A 19,715-nucleotide genomic window follows, 5' to 3' on the forward strand; every position below is an offset into this window, starting at 1 on the left:
CTATGACACTTCCGTAGAAGTTCACTAAAAGCTTCGGGGGGAGGCTGGCTTGTTTGAGCTTCCTCAAGAAGAAGAGCCTCTGCCGGGCCTTCTTCACCAGGTGTGATGCATTCAAGGACCAAGTGAGGTCCTTGGAAATGTGAAGACCCAGGAACTGGATGCTTTCCACCCTCTCTACATTAGCTTTGAACAAGGATTAAAAAAAAATGTAAATACGTTTACCACCAGAGAACAAATCCACCACTACCTTGTGTAATATAATGTACAAAGCAGGGATTTATTGTGAGTATATCTGTAGCTATTATCGAGTAAATGTAGACTAGGGAAGTTATCTTCATAAATGTGATCCCAAGGGCAATGATGACAAATCTTTTTTGCTCTAAATTGTTAGAAAATAAGGCAAAACAATTCTACTGAGGGTCAGGGTTGACATACAGCTGGTGAGTCAAAACAATTGGAGCAAAACCTGACTTGGTGTCCGCTCTGCTCAGCCTTGATTCTGGTTCTTTCATGCCCTGTGGGCCCGGCAAGAGGGCCTGGGTCTCCAGCCGCCTGGTGTTGTCTCCCAGCCAAAACCGGTGGAGTAGCAAGGCAAAGCCCAGTTCCTGGTCGAAGGAAGAGACACTGCTGTCGAGCTGAGCTCTGGTCTGAAGGCCCTGCTGGAGTCTGAGCTGAAGGAGTTTCGAGTGAACCTGCTTGATTTCATCTGATCTCCCAGGGAATCCAACCCGGTAGCACTGATGACAAAGCATTAATAGTAACTATAGAAAAAATATAGAACCAGCCAATCTTCTATCTGATAGTCTCGTTTACTGATCTAAGTCATATACAAGCATTGGGATTCAAGTTAGACCAGTGGTTCTCAACGGTCGCGGACCCATTTTTAATGGGTCTTTGCTTGGGAAAAAAAAAGAATTAGAATCCTTTTTTTTTCAATCCTGTGATTTTATTTTGAAGGGACTTTTATCCAGGTCTGTGTCGTTTTTTTGCCAGCTCGTCCAACCAGGGGCGGACTTGCCATAGACGATACCAGGGAAATCCCCCATGGGCCGACAGCCAACCGGCCCCCTCTCTAACATTCCCCAACTACATTCAGTTCTTCCCAGAACACGTCAAATTCACTCTGAAACCTAAAATAAAGTAATCACTGACTGACTTTTATACTACTGATTGCGATCTGTATTCACACTCATGGTTTGGATGTTGCTTGCAGGTTTTTAGAGCTTTTTGGCGATTTTAGGACATTCTGCCTTGTTTTTAATCCAGAACACCGGCTCTCCGGCAGATTTGAAATGTACATTTAAGTTTAACTTTGCGGGCAACTTTATCACGTAGTTTCTTGACATATGTCAAGAGTACCATGGGTCTGTGCATCTGAGCCTCTTACTCTCACGCCGGTCATTTTCAAAATAAAACCGGCCTTGTTTTTTTTTTTTTTTCATTCTTTCTGTGCGGCCCGTTTCCAAGGGCACGTTGCGTCACTTGCTCGCTCGCAGTCGAAGCCGTTCTTGAGCGTGATTCAACAGCATGGCACCAAAATGTTAATTCTTTAAAGCAGAAGTATTCAACTAATGTTAAAAAAGGTCCAGTTTGAGAATATGTCATCATGCAAAGGTCCAGTATATCATAATAATGTCCGAGTTGCGCTATGATTTAGTCTCATGTGTATTGAAGTAGCCAGCAGTTCTTTCAACATCTGTCTATTCAAATAAAGAAAAAAAATATCTCAACAATATTTATTATCAGTTTTCAAATTTAACTGGCTGAATTATAAAAACTCTAATAATAAATAAAAATTCCTCTCTCATTTAAATTACAATAAGGGATGAATTTAAAAAATATAATTAAATTAATATAATATAAATTATAGTATTATCTTATAAAATATGTGTGAGGGAGTATATCTGTTATTAAACCACTTGTTTCAGCTCGATAGTCTCTGTTAAGATTATTGTTGGACAGCGCAGGATCATATTGGCTCTTAGATTCTGTTCCTTCACTTCACTTGCTTTTTCTCATAGCAAAGCTTCACAATGTGCTTTTAATAATTGGCTGAACACATAAGACATAGAAGTTTTGAATTGCCTTTAAAAAGAATGAACATAGAAGGTTAATGACATCCACAAAGTGTGCAGGCTTTGTCACTGCAGTGCATTTTTCGGTCTTTTGGAAGAATATTTTCAGAGACTCTCGACCTACACATACATGAACTGTTAGGCTTTAAAAGTAATAGCTGATAGCTTCAAATAGTGATAGCTTAAAGCAGCCAATCCCATTGTGAAAAGCATGCAACATATTTTTCGCCGCTCTGTCTCTATCTCTGTGTGCGCGCCCGTGCCCACTTGTGTGCGCGCCCGTGTCTGTGTGCTCACCTGTGTGTGCGCCCGTGTCTGTGTGTGCGCCCGTGTCTGTGTGCGCGTCCGTGTCTGTGTGCATTGCATTGGGGCAGAACTCCACTGCTTGCGATACAGAGAAGAGTTTTAAGGCGACCATGGCCGGTTGATATATTTTTTTTAACTTTTTTTTTGACAAAGCTCAATTTTTTTTCTATATTTAGAACATGTCTCGCGGGCGACTCACGTGGTCCCTGCGGGTGATAAGGTGCACTGTGTTGGTGACCTCTGGTGTAGATGTTTTCTCTGTCATCTGTTACCTGTTGAACAAACTGCATTGTGTATTTTGAGTATTTTCTTAATGTTTATCATAAGCGCAGGATTAATTTTTACGAGCAGAATGCGTCTTATTTATTAATTATTTATATCAATATGTTTTAAAATTCTAAATGTGACATCATTATAAAATAACTATACGTCTCTGATTTTAATTGCATACATTATAAAAGTTATTAAAGGAAACAACAGATCAAAAGTTGTTTGTGGTCCTTTTGTTGTTCATCTACAATGACCTACAATGAACATATTTTAAGCAGATGGTGAATAAGAAAACACTCATATAACTTCAGTTTAATCTGTGATCGTCTTCAGTCTGGTATGAAACTATGAACGTTACGTTACTTCAACTCCACTGCTTGCGATACAGAGGAGAGTGTGGGAAACACTGTAAAGTGATCAAACTGACGTATTTGATATTCTCTCTCTGGTGTTGTACTGCAGCCTCAGCCCTCATTCTTTTATTTTACTTTAGTTACAGAAGCTTTAATGAAAGAGTTAAGAGTTATGTTTCTGATTATTGTTATCATCTTTTTTAATCAACTATTTTCTTACATTACAATAAAAACACAATCAAGTCAACACTTCGAGGTTAAACTGAGTTGTGTTTCATAAACTGTTGTCTGCATATTCTAATGATCAAATCTTAATTTGCATATAAACCATAACAACATAAAGGGATATGAGACACATTTATATGACACACATCGTTAATGGGATTACGTATTTAATTTAGACTTTATTAGAGTTTAATAGCATTGTACTCTATATGAAACATACCTTGGTTTTACTTCCATATTCCTGCTTTCATTTATATTCCAACATTGTTAATAAAGTAAAACCATGAACCGTGTTGTTTAAATTGACGCAATACAGTGTTGCATGACACAACACTGTAAGAACACATGGACAAAGTATTTAAGATGATCTTTATTGTGGTCCGAGATGGACTACAACATTGTAGTTTCACCACAGCAGACCGCCTGCAGTTGTGTGATAACTACGTCACTTAGTGAAAGTGGAATTGAATTTTCTACACGGTTGTCTTTTCCTAACTCCTTATGAATTCTCTTTCCCATCTTTCCTTGACCGCATGACGTTTTTACAGAGGTTATAAAAAAATTTGGGACTATTCGAAAGCAGGGCATGACTCCTCCAAGATTCCTCCTCACTTCTCAGAGCAGAATAAGAGCTTTCGGACCGCCATCAAGATGGTGACGCAGAACCACTTCAATCGAGGAGCGAGGAAATGACAATTTAGGTCTACATGGTGTTCCTGGTCTCATGTGTCTACTTTTGTTTCCGTTCCGCCGGAATTCTGCTATGTGTTTTTGAGAATCCAGCTTTGTGTTTTTGAGAATTCTTTGAGCCTTCTGGTAAAGATGTATGTAAGGGCCCCGCTACTACATACATACAACAAACTCAAGTCCTCACAGAAGGGACTTTTTTATTTTTCCTTATCTCTCAGCTGTTTTAAATAGTTCTATTTTGTATATTATCTGGTCTTACTTTGTTAAGGTTTCAATATTGGAGTAAAGTTTACTAACTTTCCACTCATTGCACAACCACACATGTTAAGTGTTGACGGTATTAAAAGTATTGGGAGATTGTGTAACGGCGTTTCAGGGAAAACTGTTTTGCTTTAGTGAGTGTTTGCTGTTTATTTTTTTTTCTAGGAGTGATTTTTGTCAGATAAAGTAGTTTCATAGGGACAAATACAAAGAAGAAAATCAAAGTTAACCATACAGATGGCCAGGTTTGTGACAGCAGGAGGGTTGACGCCAAAAGGGGGGCGGCAGAAAAAGTCAATTGAATCCTTAAAAGCATAAAAATGAGTCTCTGTGGTGTGCAGGCTGCTCGCTCGTTGAAATGCACGGTCACTCTCCTGTGATTTGTGGCACCGCAGTAGCGCTTTGCTCTGGCTTCTCCAATGTACTGTGAAGTAATGAAGACTCTCTGTGAAACTGGCTCTGTCACATCAGTGTCAGACAAATCCCAAAGGAAAATGTACCTGTTACTCCAGAAAATTCCCTTCATCTAAACCATTACTGTCTCTTGTTTTCTTTGCTTACAGCATGTCCACATCCATGTGCTACCCCGGAAGACTGGGGACTTTGAACGGAATGACAGTGTCTACGATGAGGTCAGATTACAGAATTTTAAGATACTTTATGCCTGCGGATTTATGGAAATTACAATTTCACCTATGCTACCCTGGGCTGGACTAATATGGTAGTCAAGGGTAGAGTACAATAAATGAAAAGAATAACCTTTTCAAAAATAATATTCTCCATAATTTATGTCAGGACTCTGTATTTTATCTCAACTCCACTACTGTGTTTATCTCTTCATTGCCTGTGCATGTGATTTATATTTGGACATCATTACTGTGATTACTCAGAGAAACAAAAATTCCAACTCATAAAATTACCTTTTTACTCGTCTATCAATACAGTTCTTATGGTACCCTTAGACACACAGACACAGACACAGACACAGACACACACACACACACACACACACACACACACACACACACACACACGGTATGGATAAAAGTCGGGAATCAAGAGGAATTTACCTTTTTATTGTGTTGGTGTTTTCATGAGAATCTGGATTTCTGCCTCAGTTTTGGTCTTGACTTGGAAAAGACCAGTCTTTTTTCAAGGAAGGCTGTACCTATTGAAGTAATTGCACCCGGTATCTGTTCAGTGATCAGTTCAGTTATATACCGAACAGGAAGATACATTTGTTGTTTCCATTGTGTTGTGTTTTCGTTCCATGTTATATCTGAGATACCAAAGAGCTCTGATATATATAATAGTAACCTAGATTAAAAAATGCAACACTTGTTAAACTAAGAATGGCATGCTTTAACATAAGGCATAATGTTCTATTTGTGTAAATTAAGTGGACTATTTAAAAGTTGATGGGGTACTACTTCTTTATCTGGCAAAATATAAATATATAGATAAGCAAAAACAACAGGATGATGGTGGATCAATTTATCTTACAATACTGCACAACAGGCATTGTTCTGCCAGAGTGAGACTCCTGTGTGTTACTGTAGGAAACTGAAAACACAATTCACTGCTAATGAACTGATTCACCTGTGGCTTCTAATAACTTTAATTAAACGTCTGAGAGATGAGTTTGAACAAATATAAGCGTGCTCTACAGCCCCCATGAGCCAGAAGCTCCAAACCAATGAACCACAACACTTCAATAAGAAAATAATATACATGTCTTTTAGGCTGTTTTAAATTTCTCTGTGACATTTTGAATTTGTAAGAAGAGAGTCTGAGTTTGATATGAATATTCCAATAACCATGTATAATGAAAAATAACTTTACTGTACTCCCTCTTTGTGCCTGGGGGGAGAAATGAAACATGCGGAGTCCCAGCAGCAAAATATAAATAGGTTTGTTTTTAATTTGCATATGATCATAAGGGTTATTGTGGGAGCAGGGCCATTGCCACCATTTATATTTTCCATGTCACACCCAGCAAATGAGATTTTTTTTAAGCTATTTTCTTTGCAGTGAATAATAACCGTGTGTTATTATTATTTCGTACCTTACCACTGTGAAGTGTTTTATAAATTTAATACATTTATTTGTTGATAAAGACAATTTAGGACGCAATAGAGCAGGTGAAACGCCTCTTTTTTCACAAACCTGTGAGTGTAATTCCATCAAGATGTTACAAATGGCAGCATATGGGAACTGCCCATTATCCTAAAAGCTCATATTTACAACCTTAGTAACATACAGATTGGTGACCAATTTAATGAGGACTCAATGAATTGATTAGTATATACATTATTAATAAAAAAAAAAATATTAATAACACCTCAGAAATCAATTATCTAATGATATAGTTTCTCTGGATGGTATTGCTTTGGCACTCACCATCACTGTTATGGAGGACCTAAAATGACTTAAGTGTAAATAAATGCATGAATAAATACAGGAATACAGAAATAAAAGCTGAAATAAATGTATAAATAAATACAGGAATAAATAAATGCTTAAATAAATGATTAAATACAGAAATATATAAATACAAGTTACACATAGACAGGACATCATTCAATAAATGTATTTCTACATTTCTGTATTTCTTAATTTATTTATGTCTGTATTTATGTGTCCACATATATTTCTTCATTTATTTATTTCTCTATTTCTGTGGCGTTATATGCAAATGAGCTGTAGCAGAGAACAGAGAGAGAAAAGACCAGTTAACAGAGTTATTCGGCACAAGCACAGGTCAAGCACAGGTCAGACAGGTCTGTAAAGAGTGCTGGCCATCATTCAATCATGTTGTGTACACCTGTTTTTGACAAGCTCAGACTGTTATTGTTGGTGGCTAAATTTAGCATAGTACCAAATTTAGCAGCCTAGCTTAAACTAAAATGATACATCAAGACTTGCTTTGATGTTCTACCATGTGAATGCCCTCCTGTTCATGGAAACTCACAAATTGCCAGAATCAGTCTCTCATCGTGAGTCAGTACTCCATAAATCATTGGCCTCAGAAAAAAAATCATCTCCGACGGAGCATGCTCTTGCATGGGATGAGCACGTCCGCGACTTTTACACTAAAGTTTCTCCTCAACTTCAATGTGACAGTCTTTAATGTTCCCTGTTTACAACACTGATGAAGAAATATAAAAAAATATTAAAGCATTGACCAAGCTTCATCCAACGATCCACGTTATGAATAATATAGTTCAGCTAGCGCTAGCCGACATTACTACACACATGATTAGGCTAGTAAGCATGAAAAACATGGCGCTTACTAAGAGAAAGAAAACGGTCAAAACAAGGGTAAAATATTACTCACAAAGTGAGTGTGCCAAACACAAGAATGCTTATAAACACGAGCGCCGTTGCAGCGATTAGGTGCAGCTCAATACTGTCCAGCTCCATACTCTCTACAGTTGACGGAACATGCCTGCAACGGACGACGTGTAGCTGAACTACTGTTATACGTTACACTGTTACAGCTACACGTCGTCCATTGCAGGCATGTTCCGTCAACTGTAGAGAGGACGGATTTGCGCATGCCGATAGATTGAAAGAAAAAACAGACAAAGTTTTCAAAACCATTACAAAGCAAAAATACCACTACGTGAAATTACTCTGTTACAATAAAAGTACATGTCCTGGAGTGAAAATTTCAATTAAGTAAAAACATATGACCACAAAAAGAAATACTTGAAATATTAAAAGTAAAAAGTAGCACACTAAATAGAGGAAAAGGGCTGTTGGGATTATTATTATATATCACGTATATTATTACAAATGCAGTGATGTAAAACATATAATGTTTCCCTCCTAAATGTAGTAGAGTAAAAGTAGAAAGTAATATAAAAAAAACTCAAATACTTAAATGCAGTATTGAGTAAATGTACTTTAGCTACATTCAAATAGAAAAAAAGCACAATTATCAAAAACGTAAGTTTTCTAAATGAATCTAGCTCAAACAGACTGAGCTGGTGAGATTTTTCAACCACATATTACAAGTAACTTACGAAAAGCGAGTGTTAATAGCAATTTGATAAAACTGATTTAAGTCAATTTATTATTTTTAATTAAATACCATGTTTCATTTACGGTGAAGTCACATATAATAACAAGGTTCTTACACAGTTTGACCAATGGATTTCCATGACTCCAAACCAAATTCCATGACTTTAAACCAAATTTCAATGACCAAACATTTAGTAAAATCTCGGTATATATAGGCTCTTAAAGTGGGGAGTGAGCCCGAACGAGCACAGGTATGAGCATTTGCTTTCGCCACAAACAAATTGTACCACGATCTGGCTATCGGGGAACATCCGGCGAAAGCGCAGACTGGCATCTTCGAATGTTTTAAAAGAAAAATTTGAATCAGTACCCACATTAGGTCCATTCGATATAAGCCAGTTTGGTGCAGAATTGATTGCCAGCGATCGACTCGCAATGCATGCCGGTCAGATTTGTGTCCGACTTGCTCCTGCCTTGCTCTGACATCATGCACACGTGGTCAACAATACTCTCATGAGAGCCAGGCGGCTGTTGATTTTTGAGCCAGGTGCTGCAGCTGCTCTCCACTGACTCCATGGCTCAGTGCATGATAGGAAACGCCACATCAGAGAGCTGACTGGCTCTTAGATCTGACAGCAAACACTACATGTTGTAGAAAATCCTTATTTTATGTGTAGTTGTAATGCTTGATTGTTGACTATTAGTTTCAGGTTTAATACACAAACATTTCTACATGAATATATATTCATAATCACATATGAATAAATCCAAATGTCATCTGTAAACTAAAACTAGACTGAAGATCCGAACTAACAGGAAGCATTTTATTCTGTAACTTCCTGTTAATATTTTGAAGGCAGATGACAATTGTCCGACTTGATCGCAGTTATTTGTCAACGCCTCCCGCAGCGGCCGCCTGCTGTCGTCTGGTTTCCAGGTTTCCAGGCTCTAACGAACGAGTCTATTTCCTCCGCAGTGAAAACATCATGTTTTGTTACAGCGCCATCGGTCTTCGCCGAAGTGAGCAGCATGCTCAGCGTAGCAGTTGCCCTGGTTGCTGTAGCTCCACTAGCAGCAGCGCTCCGATGTCGGCTCCCTTTAGCATCGCTCGTTAATGTCGCCTCCCCCTTGTTCGAAATGTCGAAGGATTTTACACAACCTACATTTGACTCGTCTTTGACTTCGATTGGGTTACAATCGAAAACAGCCTTTTCGATTGTAACCCATTGTTAAAACTACAATTCCCTGGCTTAGTGAATTATCCCAACCGCTCACGAACCGAACGGCATGTCATTTGTTATGGTGCATTCACTTGCAGCGCAAATAATTCACACTGCGAATATGACAGTGTATGCCTGCTTATATCTTTCTTTTAAAAGCGTATTAAATTATTTCAAACTCTGCGTAGATGAACAACATGAACATATGAATCTAACAAATTTCCATGACTTTTAGGATATTTTTTTTCATGACTTATCCAGGCCTGGACTTTTCCAGGTTTTCCATGACTGTATGAACCCTGTAATAAGTTTACATAACAGTGGACAGGGATCACAGTGCAATGAAGTAAAATATTTAATTACAATATACTAACAAAAGTGCAATAACAGAGTTCAGAAAATAGCTCTGCACTGTACATTTCCACACTCCGAACTGGTACAATACTTTATCAGATACAGTAAAGCCACACTCAACGGGCTGTTTATTGCTGGGATAAGAACGGATGGAACTCGTAGTGCCATACAATTGTTATTTCATTTAGATGAGGAGGAGCACAGCAGGAGTCCTAGAGCTGCACAGTCAATCCAGCGGGTTGACAGCAGCTCTGGGATAGTGAATAGTCAGCAGCTTAACAATGTTGTAGCTATCTGTCTCTGTTTGCTCCATCCCCCTCTCATCCTCTGTCTTTTTATTGGTATATTGGTATCTCTCTCTTGCTCTGATTTTTCAGGTGGCACATTCCATTTTTTTTACAGCATCACCTTGCCCAAAAACAGCTGGTACAACGCATCATACTTGCTTTGTAAGCCTTATTTGTGTGAGCCTTTGTCTGTAGGAGTATTTAAACTTTTCTTTTCATTTTTTTGTCCTTTGGAATCCGACAATCCAATTCTCAAGCTAAATAATATCAAAATTTATATGGGCTATGTGCAAAAAAATGATTTTTTTTTTAACCAAAGTAAAAAGCTTATTTAATTTTGCTGCTCTGTGCTGGAATGGTGGAGCTGAATGTATAATTTTCATCCTGAAGGTGGTGCTATAGGAAAGGTTTTAGTCATTACAATCGAAAGTGTTCATTCTCTAAAGAGAACTGTTCAGCTACCTAATTTAAACTTGGGTTCCAACAAACCTTTGGGTTTCACCTCAGGTTTGGGCTTTTTTATTGCTTAAAGCCTTAGGTTCACTGGAGTTTGGGTTTGGTGTATATACTGATATGGATACAGGGTATATATTTAGGTCTAATTTTTAGGCCAGAGGATGCATTATTTGTGTCCAAATTAAAAAGGGTTCATCTTCTAAGGATCTCAAATGTGCTCAGTTAGTACCAATCTGCCTATGCAGATCTTGAATAATGATATTTCATGTGTGCAAGTGAGCATTTTGGGCTAGTGGTGACAGTAAAGAAAGGTTTAGGACTTGAAGAAAACGTAAGGATTCATTCTCCGGGGGCCATGACAGAACAGCAGTATTTTTTTATTTATCTTGTCACAGAACAAAGTGATTATCAAGTTGGATCAAGAGGGTTCAAATAGATGGAATGGCAGGGGATGGGCTGAATTATAATAAATTATCGTCTGGATCAGTCATTCCCAAAGACCAGTATGCAGAAGATTTATTAGGGTCGCAAAATGAACTTCTTCCATAGTCTTTATTTAGCATTTATATTTGCAGTTCACCTTTGAGTAACAGTAAGAAGCCTGAATGGTGTTATAGTTGAGTTAAGTAAATTGAATCATCAACATCCCCGCTTTCACTGCATATACTATATTCACACTTTATATACTTTAGATCTGCATGCTCAAACCACACTACCATAAAATAGTGGTTAATTAATCAGGATAGTATATCATTTTCCAACACTTTAGAACTAGACTCACACCACACACTATCTATTATGTCAAGTAAACGTGAGACAACGTTTCTGAACATTTAGTGAATGAGCGTTTATCCACAACATGTTAGCAAGCACACGCACCTGCTATCTCCTCCTTCCCCTCCTGTACCACCATGGCAGCGGGAGCCTCACTTTCACTGTCTGACGACACCTCCTCCGGAGAAGGACCCGCCGCGCCCGGCGCAGCCAAAGCCCTGGAGCCGGAGTCTACGCCACTGCCGCCGGCCCCCGCAGCAGCAAACATGTTTATTATATTTCTGCTCTTAGCAGCATCAGCTGCAAGAGTTTTCTTTTCTTTTCCTTCAGTTTTTCTGCACCGCCTTTTCGTTTTTTCTTCATATTTGCTCTCTCTCACAGATTGCTAATGATGTGTCGTTAGCTCATCATTAAAGGTGATTGGACGAGGAGGGGGGTCTGGAAAATTACTGGGACTACTGGGCCTATCATACGGCTACTGGGCCGCTGTATTCACGCTGAAAGCGGTGCAAATATTCACGTCGCGTCGAGATAGATAGATAGATATGTACTTTATTAATCCCCAAGGGGAATTTTTTTTGTCAAAGTAGCGTCCCACATTGACAGACATCAACATCAATGGAATGAATTAAACACACAAGATAAGTAATGAAAGAAAATAAAAGAATAGCAGGGATGGCAGATATATACAAAATAAGAAATAGAAAAATATATGTATATATATATATATACATACATATATACATATATATATATATATTTATATATATATATAGACAAATTAAATATGTATTAAGTGTATTCAGAGATGAAATAAAATATAACGGAAATTAAATTAAATGCAGTACATTCAGGAGGTTAAATTCATGTGAACGGAAATTAAATTAAATGTAAACAGAGAGTGCAAATGTGTCAGATATAGTAACATATATATTGTACAGTGAAAATTAATCCACAGATCTGGCCAGAGGTGATTTGTTGTACAGTCTGATTGCCGTGGGCAGGAACGTTTTCCTGTAGCGGTCCTTGTGGCAGCAGAGCGTGACGAGTCTTTTGGAGAAGGTGCTCCGCTGACCCTGCAGGAGCTGGTGGAGAGGGTGTTCCGGGTTGTCCAATATAGACAATAGTTTCTCCTCTCCACCACCTGTTCCAGATGCTCCTGCTTGCAGCCGATGATGGAGCCGGCTTTCTTAACCAGTTTGTTTAGTTTGTTGGTGTCGCTTGCTCCAATGCTGCTCCCCCAGCAGACAATGGCGAAGTGCAAGACACTAGCCACAACCGACTGATAGAACAACTCCAGCATCTTGCTGCACACGTTAAAGAATCGAAGCTTCCTCAGGAAAAAGAGTCGACTCGTCTCCTTCTTGTAGACAGCATTGATGTTGGCCTTCCAGTTCGACTGGCTGTCGATGGAGACACCCAGGTACTTGTACTCCTCCACCATGTCCACGTCCTCTCCCAGGACACTCAGAGGTCTAGAAGCTGTCGTTTTCCTCCTTAAGTCGACCACCATCTCTCTGGTCTTGCTCACATTCAGAAGCAGGTGATTCTCGCCGGCCCACTCCACAAAGTTACTCACCACTGCCCTGTACTCCTCCTCCCGTCCATCCTGCAGAGTGGCACTGCAGAGTCATCAGAGTAATTCTGCAGATGGCATGACCCCGTGTTGTACTGGAAGTCATTTGTGTACAGGGTGAATAGGAAGGGAGACAGAACAGTTCCTTGTGGGGCTCCAACATCACTGACCATCGTTTCAGACAGCACACGGCCCATTCTGACAAACTGTGGTCTGCCTGTGAGGTCGTCAGTGATCTAGGAGATGGTGGACGAGTCTACCCCCACCACCCGCAGCTTCTCACTCACTAGCAATGGTTGGATGGTGTTAAATGCACTGGAGAAGTCAAAGAAAGTGACACCGGTTCCATCCAGGTGCGACTGCGCTCGTCGCAGCAGGTAGATGATGGTGTCATCCACTCCCACATGGGATTGGTAAGCAAATTGCAGAGGGTCCAGCGATGGTTTCACCTGCGGCCTGAGGTGGGCCAAGACCAGCCTCTCCTGCACCCTCATGACATGGGAAGTGAGGGCAACTAGTCGGTAGTCTTTGAGGCCAGATGGGATCGACTTCTTTGGGACAGAGACCAGGCACGACGTCTTCCACAGCACCGGGACTTCCTCCTGCCTCAGGCTCAGTTTGAAGAGGTGCTGCAGGACACCAGACAGCAGGGTCTACCGTGTCAGTTTACTTGCTTGACAATGCGTCTTTACAAAAAATAATATATTAGCCACTGCCGTTGCTGACCGGTCCACCGGGAAAACTCCCGGTACTCCCAATGGCCAATCCACCCCTGTATGTGATGAACCTTATGTTGCCTTTAATGTCATATGTGATGAAATTTTGACTGCTGCCATGTTGTTATCACTGCAAAAGTCTCAGACATAAACATTATGATGATGAGAGGAGTACACTGATGCAGTAACTTTTGGATTGAATGCTATGAAATCTGGTGCATCTGGCTTGTACTCCATCACTGTGAGCTAAACATTCAATACAATCACGACTGTTTGCTGTCCTGGCTCCAAAATCAGCTACACAATGGTATTGGAACAGCAGAAATTCTTCATATCTTCAGTCGTGAACACATATTTTCCGACTATACCTTGAATAAAAAATATATAATTAACACATAAATGGCACTTTGTAGTTTGGCTTTCTAGAATAAATTGTACTTTCTTGATTCTAGTTGTTCTGACTCTCATTGTTGGATGCACTTTTTGTAAGTCGCTTTGGATAAAAGCATCAGCTAAATGAAATGTAATGTAATGTGTTTCCCTGAAGATGATTTGTAATTACTTTTTCAGTCCCTTTACATCTAGTGCCATCATCTTGTCTGAATTTGTCCAATAAGTTCCCATCAGCCTCGGCTGTCTTATGTGTCACTGTTCACCTTGATGCTTGAAGCCTTGCCTCGGTACAAGAAAAAAAGGAAAAAAATCTTCGGGAAAGCAACAGAGGGATCCTTTTTCCAGGATGGACAAAAGATGTCATGTGTACGGAAAGTACAACATTAAAGAGAGTGAACAGTACAACAGAGTTACAAGCTATGAAATATCGGCAGTCTTGATGGTTAAATTACCGGCTTACAACATTTCGTTCCATTTTCTGAACGGCTTGTGCAAGTTCAATATTCACACCCCAAACCATTAGAATGCTACAAAACCCAACACAACTGAGACACCAAAACTCTCTGTTTTGGTATTGTTGTCGATAACATAACACAACTTCCATTAACACTAAGACAACATTATTCACCACACAATATGATTATATGTGATATTTGCTTGGTTTTTTTAGATGTTGGAAAACAGTTTCTGAATTTACAGATAGGATTGACAATTTCCAGTAAAATTACAAATGATCTTCAAAACAATAATTGCACTGTAATGTTGCAGTCAGGAATAGCTCCGCAACCATAAAGCATATATGCTTAGTAATTGTATTCCACCTTTCAAAAGTGTCTTTTGAAAGGTTAAAAAGCTAAGGAATATCAATACATTGTAAGTAAACTAAACTAATTACCATTACAAACAAATGGGAAATCAATACAATTCTTATAGTGTAAAAACGAGATTTCATAGATAGACAATGACAACTGAATGTATTTTATTACTACTTGCTTTCAATTGTAGCTCCATTTGATGAAAATACAACATTTAGCATGCTATCATATTAAGATATACTTGGGCGATCTCAGTATTTACTATTTGCAGAGAACCTCTAAAGACATGAGATGATTGTAGATTTCCGCAAGAAGAAATAAGAAGTAAGTCGCCTTGGATAAAAGCATCAGCTAATAAAATGTAATGTAATGCACACCCGACTCGGTAATGATCCTTCCGCAGGTTTACCTACGAAAACGTTGTTATGACTTTTACTTCCTTTTGACTTGTCTTTTGAGTGTTTTCTTAAGTCAAATGGTTCATGGCCAGCCTTTTAATATTGACAAGTAAACAAATAAACAGCAGAAACTTGGTTCTGATATGTTCTGTTGTTTTTTGCAGTTGCAGAAGCAGGATCGTGAAGACGAGGACGATCCCTCCAAGTGGAGATCAGAAGAGGAGATGGCAGCTGAAGCTTTGGATTTGAGGAAACAGTTTGAGGAACCCTAAATGGTAACTTAAAAGGGAAAAAAACGTACTGACTAATACAAATAAGACTGAATAACCTTGACTACAATAGATGTGTCATAAATGTCACTGGCCACAGATTAAGTTTAGGATTAAAGTGATTTTGGATGAACCAAGATAGTGGAATTATCCAAGAAAAAGAAAAACAAACACGTTATCTAAAACTCCAAATGTCACAGAATTACTATTTGGCACATTATTTGTAATCTGACAAATCCAACGAAGGACATATTGTTCTTCTAATGTTTACTATTAGGGCCTGATACAATAAATGATCAACACCAGTGGTTCTCAACTGGTGTAGTTGCCATTAAAAATGTTTTTAATGGGTCGCGGGCCTTTGCTTGGAAAAAAAAATTGAAAAAAAAATAATTCAATTGTTTATTTATTTATTTTTTAATCCTGTGGTTTTATTTTGAAGAGACTTTTATGCAGCACAGTGTAGTTTTTTTCGCCAGGTCGCCACTCCATGTTTTCAGCCGGCCGTCCCTCTGACATCGCCGGCCACGACTACATTCTGCGCTCCACAGAACACGTTAAATTGACTCTAAAACTTAAAGTTCAAAAACCATTGACTGACTTTTTTACTATTCCTCGCAATCTGTGTTCACACTCTTGGTTTCCACACCCAGCATGCAACACTACTGATTGCAATCTGTATTCACATTCATGGTTTCCATACCCAGCATGCAACACTACTGATTGCGATCTGTATTCACACTTATGGTTTGGATGTTTCTTGCAGGTTTTCAGAGCTTTTTGGCAAAACGTACATTTAAGTTTCATTTTTGGGGCAACGTTCTCACGTAGCCTTTGACATGTTTTAAGAGTAAGAGGCTCAGACACACAGACGGATGTGTCTGCTCATTTTTCAAAATAAAACCGGCCTTGTTTTGGTTTTTTTCTTGTTTTTTTTTCCTTCTTTCTGTGCGGCCCGATACCAAGGGGACGTTGCGTCACTCGCTCGCAGACGAAGACGTTTCTGGGCGTGATTCAACAACATGGCACCAAAATGTAAATCCTTTACTGATATTGTTTTTTTATTCCCATTTGGTTATTATGGACCTGGGCCGCAGAGTTACTTTAGGTTCTGTTACTTATGTTATTGTTTTTTTACGCACCTTCAACACCCCTACACACACACAATCACACACCCAGCATGTAACATTACTGTCTTCATACTATCTCAGGTTCAAATTGCACCATCTTTTCATTAAATACATTGGAGATGTTGAGAATGTTCCTCGATTTGGGTCGTGGCTCGTCATTAAGGGTGATGGTGGGTCCCGGAGCCAGACCAGTTGTAGAACCACTGATGTACACAACATTCTGAAAAACATTTCTGGTCTTCCGACCACTCCAAACCTTTTTTTCAAAGCGTTCTGGAGGGTTCTGTCAGACCCTCTAGAGCACAGTTGGTTTATAGACTTGCATTTACTTTCAAGTTTCAAGATGTGTCCACTAGTGTCCAGCAAGTACCCTTGAAATGCGTGAAGGTGCGAGGGCCTGACCAATTCTGCTTACAGCTTTCATTGTATTTTATTTTTTCATGACCCAGATGTTTTCTTTTATCAACTATAAGATATAAACTCAAACTCTGTCTACTTTTCTTTTTAGGATGGTGCTCAAAACTCCATGTCAGGGTCAGCGTACGGGACTGGAGGATTACAGAAACAGCTGATGTGGAGCTATACTGTCACAGCTACATGGCTTTGATGTATTTATTTTCGAAAATAAAGTGCAAATAAACATATTATGTTTGGCATAATGGCTACCATTCTTAGAAACACACAATAGAACAATCTAGAAGTAGAACATTGAAAAATGATTAATTCCAAATTATTGTGATTGGGATCACCAAATCAGACCAGCAGCACCCGCTGCTTGCTGAGGACAGAAACTGCATAACAATACATGCTATTATGTCAGTATCCGAGTTGGCAACACTGCCTGTTGGTGGACACATACATAAATCGCCTTCAAAATAAAACCAGTGACGTTGTAATGCATTTATGGCATGCGTCGTATTTATTTATTTTTTGATTGACTTGGGCCGGACTAAAAAGCCTAGGTCTGCTGTCTGGTAGAGATTTTAAGTGAAAATGTCCATTTAAAGTGCAGCATCTGTGTGCAGCTGTGTTCAGCCAAAGCTAAAAACAAACAAACATGCTTTTAAGCATGATCGTCGGTGTTCATGGTTTGCTGCCTTAACGCATTTATAATTAATTAACATGCCCAGCCCAACCCATACACATGCCAAACCCAGATTTATTTATTTAATCCAAGATTTCAAAATTAATACTTTTAGAAAATAAGTTACCTTACAATCACATACAATAATAATAATAATAATAATACATATTATTGTATATATATGTATGTGTGTGTATAAATATATATATATATATATATATATATATATATATATATATATATATATATGTGTAAAATGAAATTTCAATGTATTTAATTATATTTCTTGAATAATTAACAAAAATGTAATGTATTACACTTTTAAAATTTAAAATTGATTACTCAATTAAAAAGATAATGTTTCCATCCTAAGGTTTGTATAAAAATACATTTTAGTATATAATACAAATGTCTTCATTTTGAGTATTATGACAATAATATTAAAATTGTAATGGTGTATGTAATTCTAAATGTAATTGTGTATGTGAAATGTAATTAAAGCTGCAAGCAGGTGTGAGTGGGTCCTCGCTCCAACCAGCACGTTGGGGACGCCTGCAAGTCGCCGGCTCGCCCAGCTTGACCACACGCACGTTCTCGGCCGGACATGCTCGGCGACCCTTCGGCGCCCTCCGACGTGCCAGATGGAGGGAGGAGCAGCTCACAGCTGCTTGCAGCTTTAATTCATTCATATATATATATATATATATATATATATATATATATATATATATATATATATATATATATATATATATATACACACACATATGTACATATATATATATGTATATATATATATATATATATATATATATATATATGTATATATATATATATACACACACACACACACACACACATATATACTGTAATGTTGTGGTGAAAAAGCATATTGGTTCTTTAAATTCATTTCATCTGAGTTCATACAAACATTACAAAAAGTTCAAATAATGAATATGTTCAATACAAAGAATGAACATTTTACAAATAATTTGTTACTTTACGTAAGTAGAAATTTTGAGTATCTATACTTTACTGGAGTATTTATTTTTCATACGACTTTTTACTTCTGCTCCTTACATTTTCACGCAAATATCTGTACTTTCTGCTCCCTCCATTTTAAAAATAGCCTTGTTACTATTTCATTTTGGTTTGTTTTCATTCGTTAAAAAAAAAAACCTAGGCAGAGCCATCAGGATAGAGTGAATTTGATTGTGGTTGGATGAGAAGTATAAACATATACCATTCCGACACCCTATTGGTTTTCCACGCAATACACCTGAAGATGACACAAATCAACTGTTACAATTCACGTCACTCTTCAGCAAGGACAGCAGAAAAGCCTATTACAAAGATGTCCGTGTCAGAGAACTCCAGCGAAATATCCTACTCTCAACCAAGTATCAACACACACACACACACACACACACACACACACACACACACAATCCAATACACACTTACAAACTGTCATATGGTCTAAATTATCCTGATTATGTTTTTTATATTCCAGAGGCCTTGACTATATTAGAAGCCACTTGAACTGTCAGGCTGAGAATCACGTCATTGAGGACTCCAAATCATCTGAGGAAGGGGAGTTCTTTTCCTCCTTGAAGAAGACCGGCCCTCTTGAAACATCCCAGCAGTTGGATGCGTACCTGGGTGCCCAGGAGGAAACACAGTGAAGTCCTTCCCAGCTGTGTGCCAGCTTTCACTAACGGTGCTGAGGCTCGCTGCCTCGCTGCCTCAGTGGCCTGTGAAAGACTGTTTGGTGTTGCAGGGCTTATCTCCAGGCTCTTAAACGACTTTGAGAACCTGCTGCATTTGCGGCTGACAAAGCGCATTGGTAGTATTGTTGTACATTGAGTCCAGAGCACTCACGGTGTTTTCCAATAAAGGTTATTGATAACATTCCACTGAAGTTTGACTTTTTCACTATTACAATACTAATAGGCAAATAGTTATCATGTCTTCCACTCTACTTTTACTGAAGTAAAAAGCTTAAGTTGATAATTCAGCTTTTACAGAGGTATTTTT

General features: G+C 38.6%; 1 protein-coding gene across 2 annotated transcripts in view; it reads left to right on the top strand.

Annotated features, from left to right (window-relative positions):
* LOC137796611 (bis(5'-adenosyl)-triphosphatase-like) overlaps nucleotides 1-17,804 on the top strand; it is a 280,461-nt gene extending 262,657 nt beyond the window's left edge. For both annotated transcript variants that reach the window (XM_068594630.1, XM_068594631.1), the window contains 3 exons: nucleotides 4,744-4,812; nucleotides 15,360-15,470; nucleotides 17,103-17,804. In XM_068594630.1, coding sequence (XP_068450731.1) covers nucleotides 4,744-4,812; nucleotides 15,360-15,467 — 177 coding nt within the window. In that variant the 3' untranslated portion in view covers nucleotides 15,468-15,470; nucleotides 17,103-17,804. The remainder of the gene's footprint in view (nucleotides 1-4,743; nucleotides 4,813-15,359; nucleotides 15,471-17,102) is intronic.
* Nucleotides 17,805-19,715: the final 1,911 nt, after the last annotated feature.

Source organism: Clinocottus analis, unplaced genomic scaffold (assembly GCF_023055335.1).
Source record: "Clinocottus analis isolate CAN_PGR_092001 unplaced genomic scaffold, fCliAna1.0.p SCAF_3, whole genome shotgun sequence".
Taxonomy (NCBI): Eukaryota; Metazoa; Chordata; class Actinopteri; order Perciformes; family Cottidae; genus Clinocottus; species Clinocottus analis.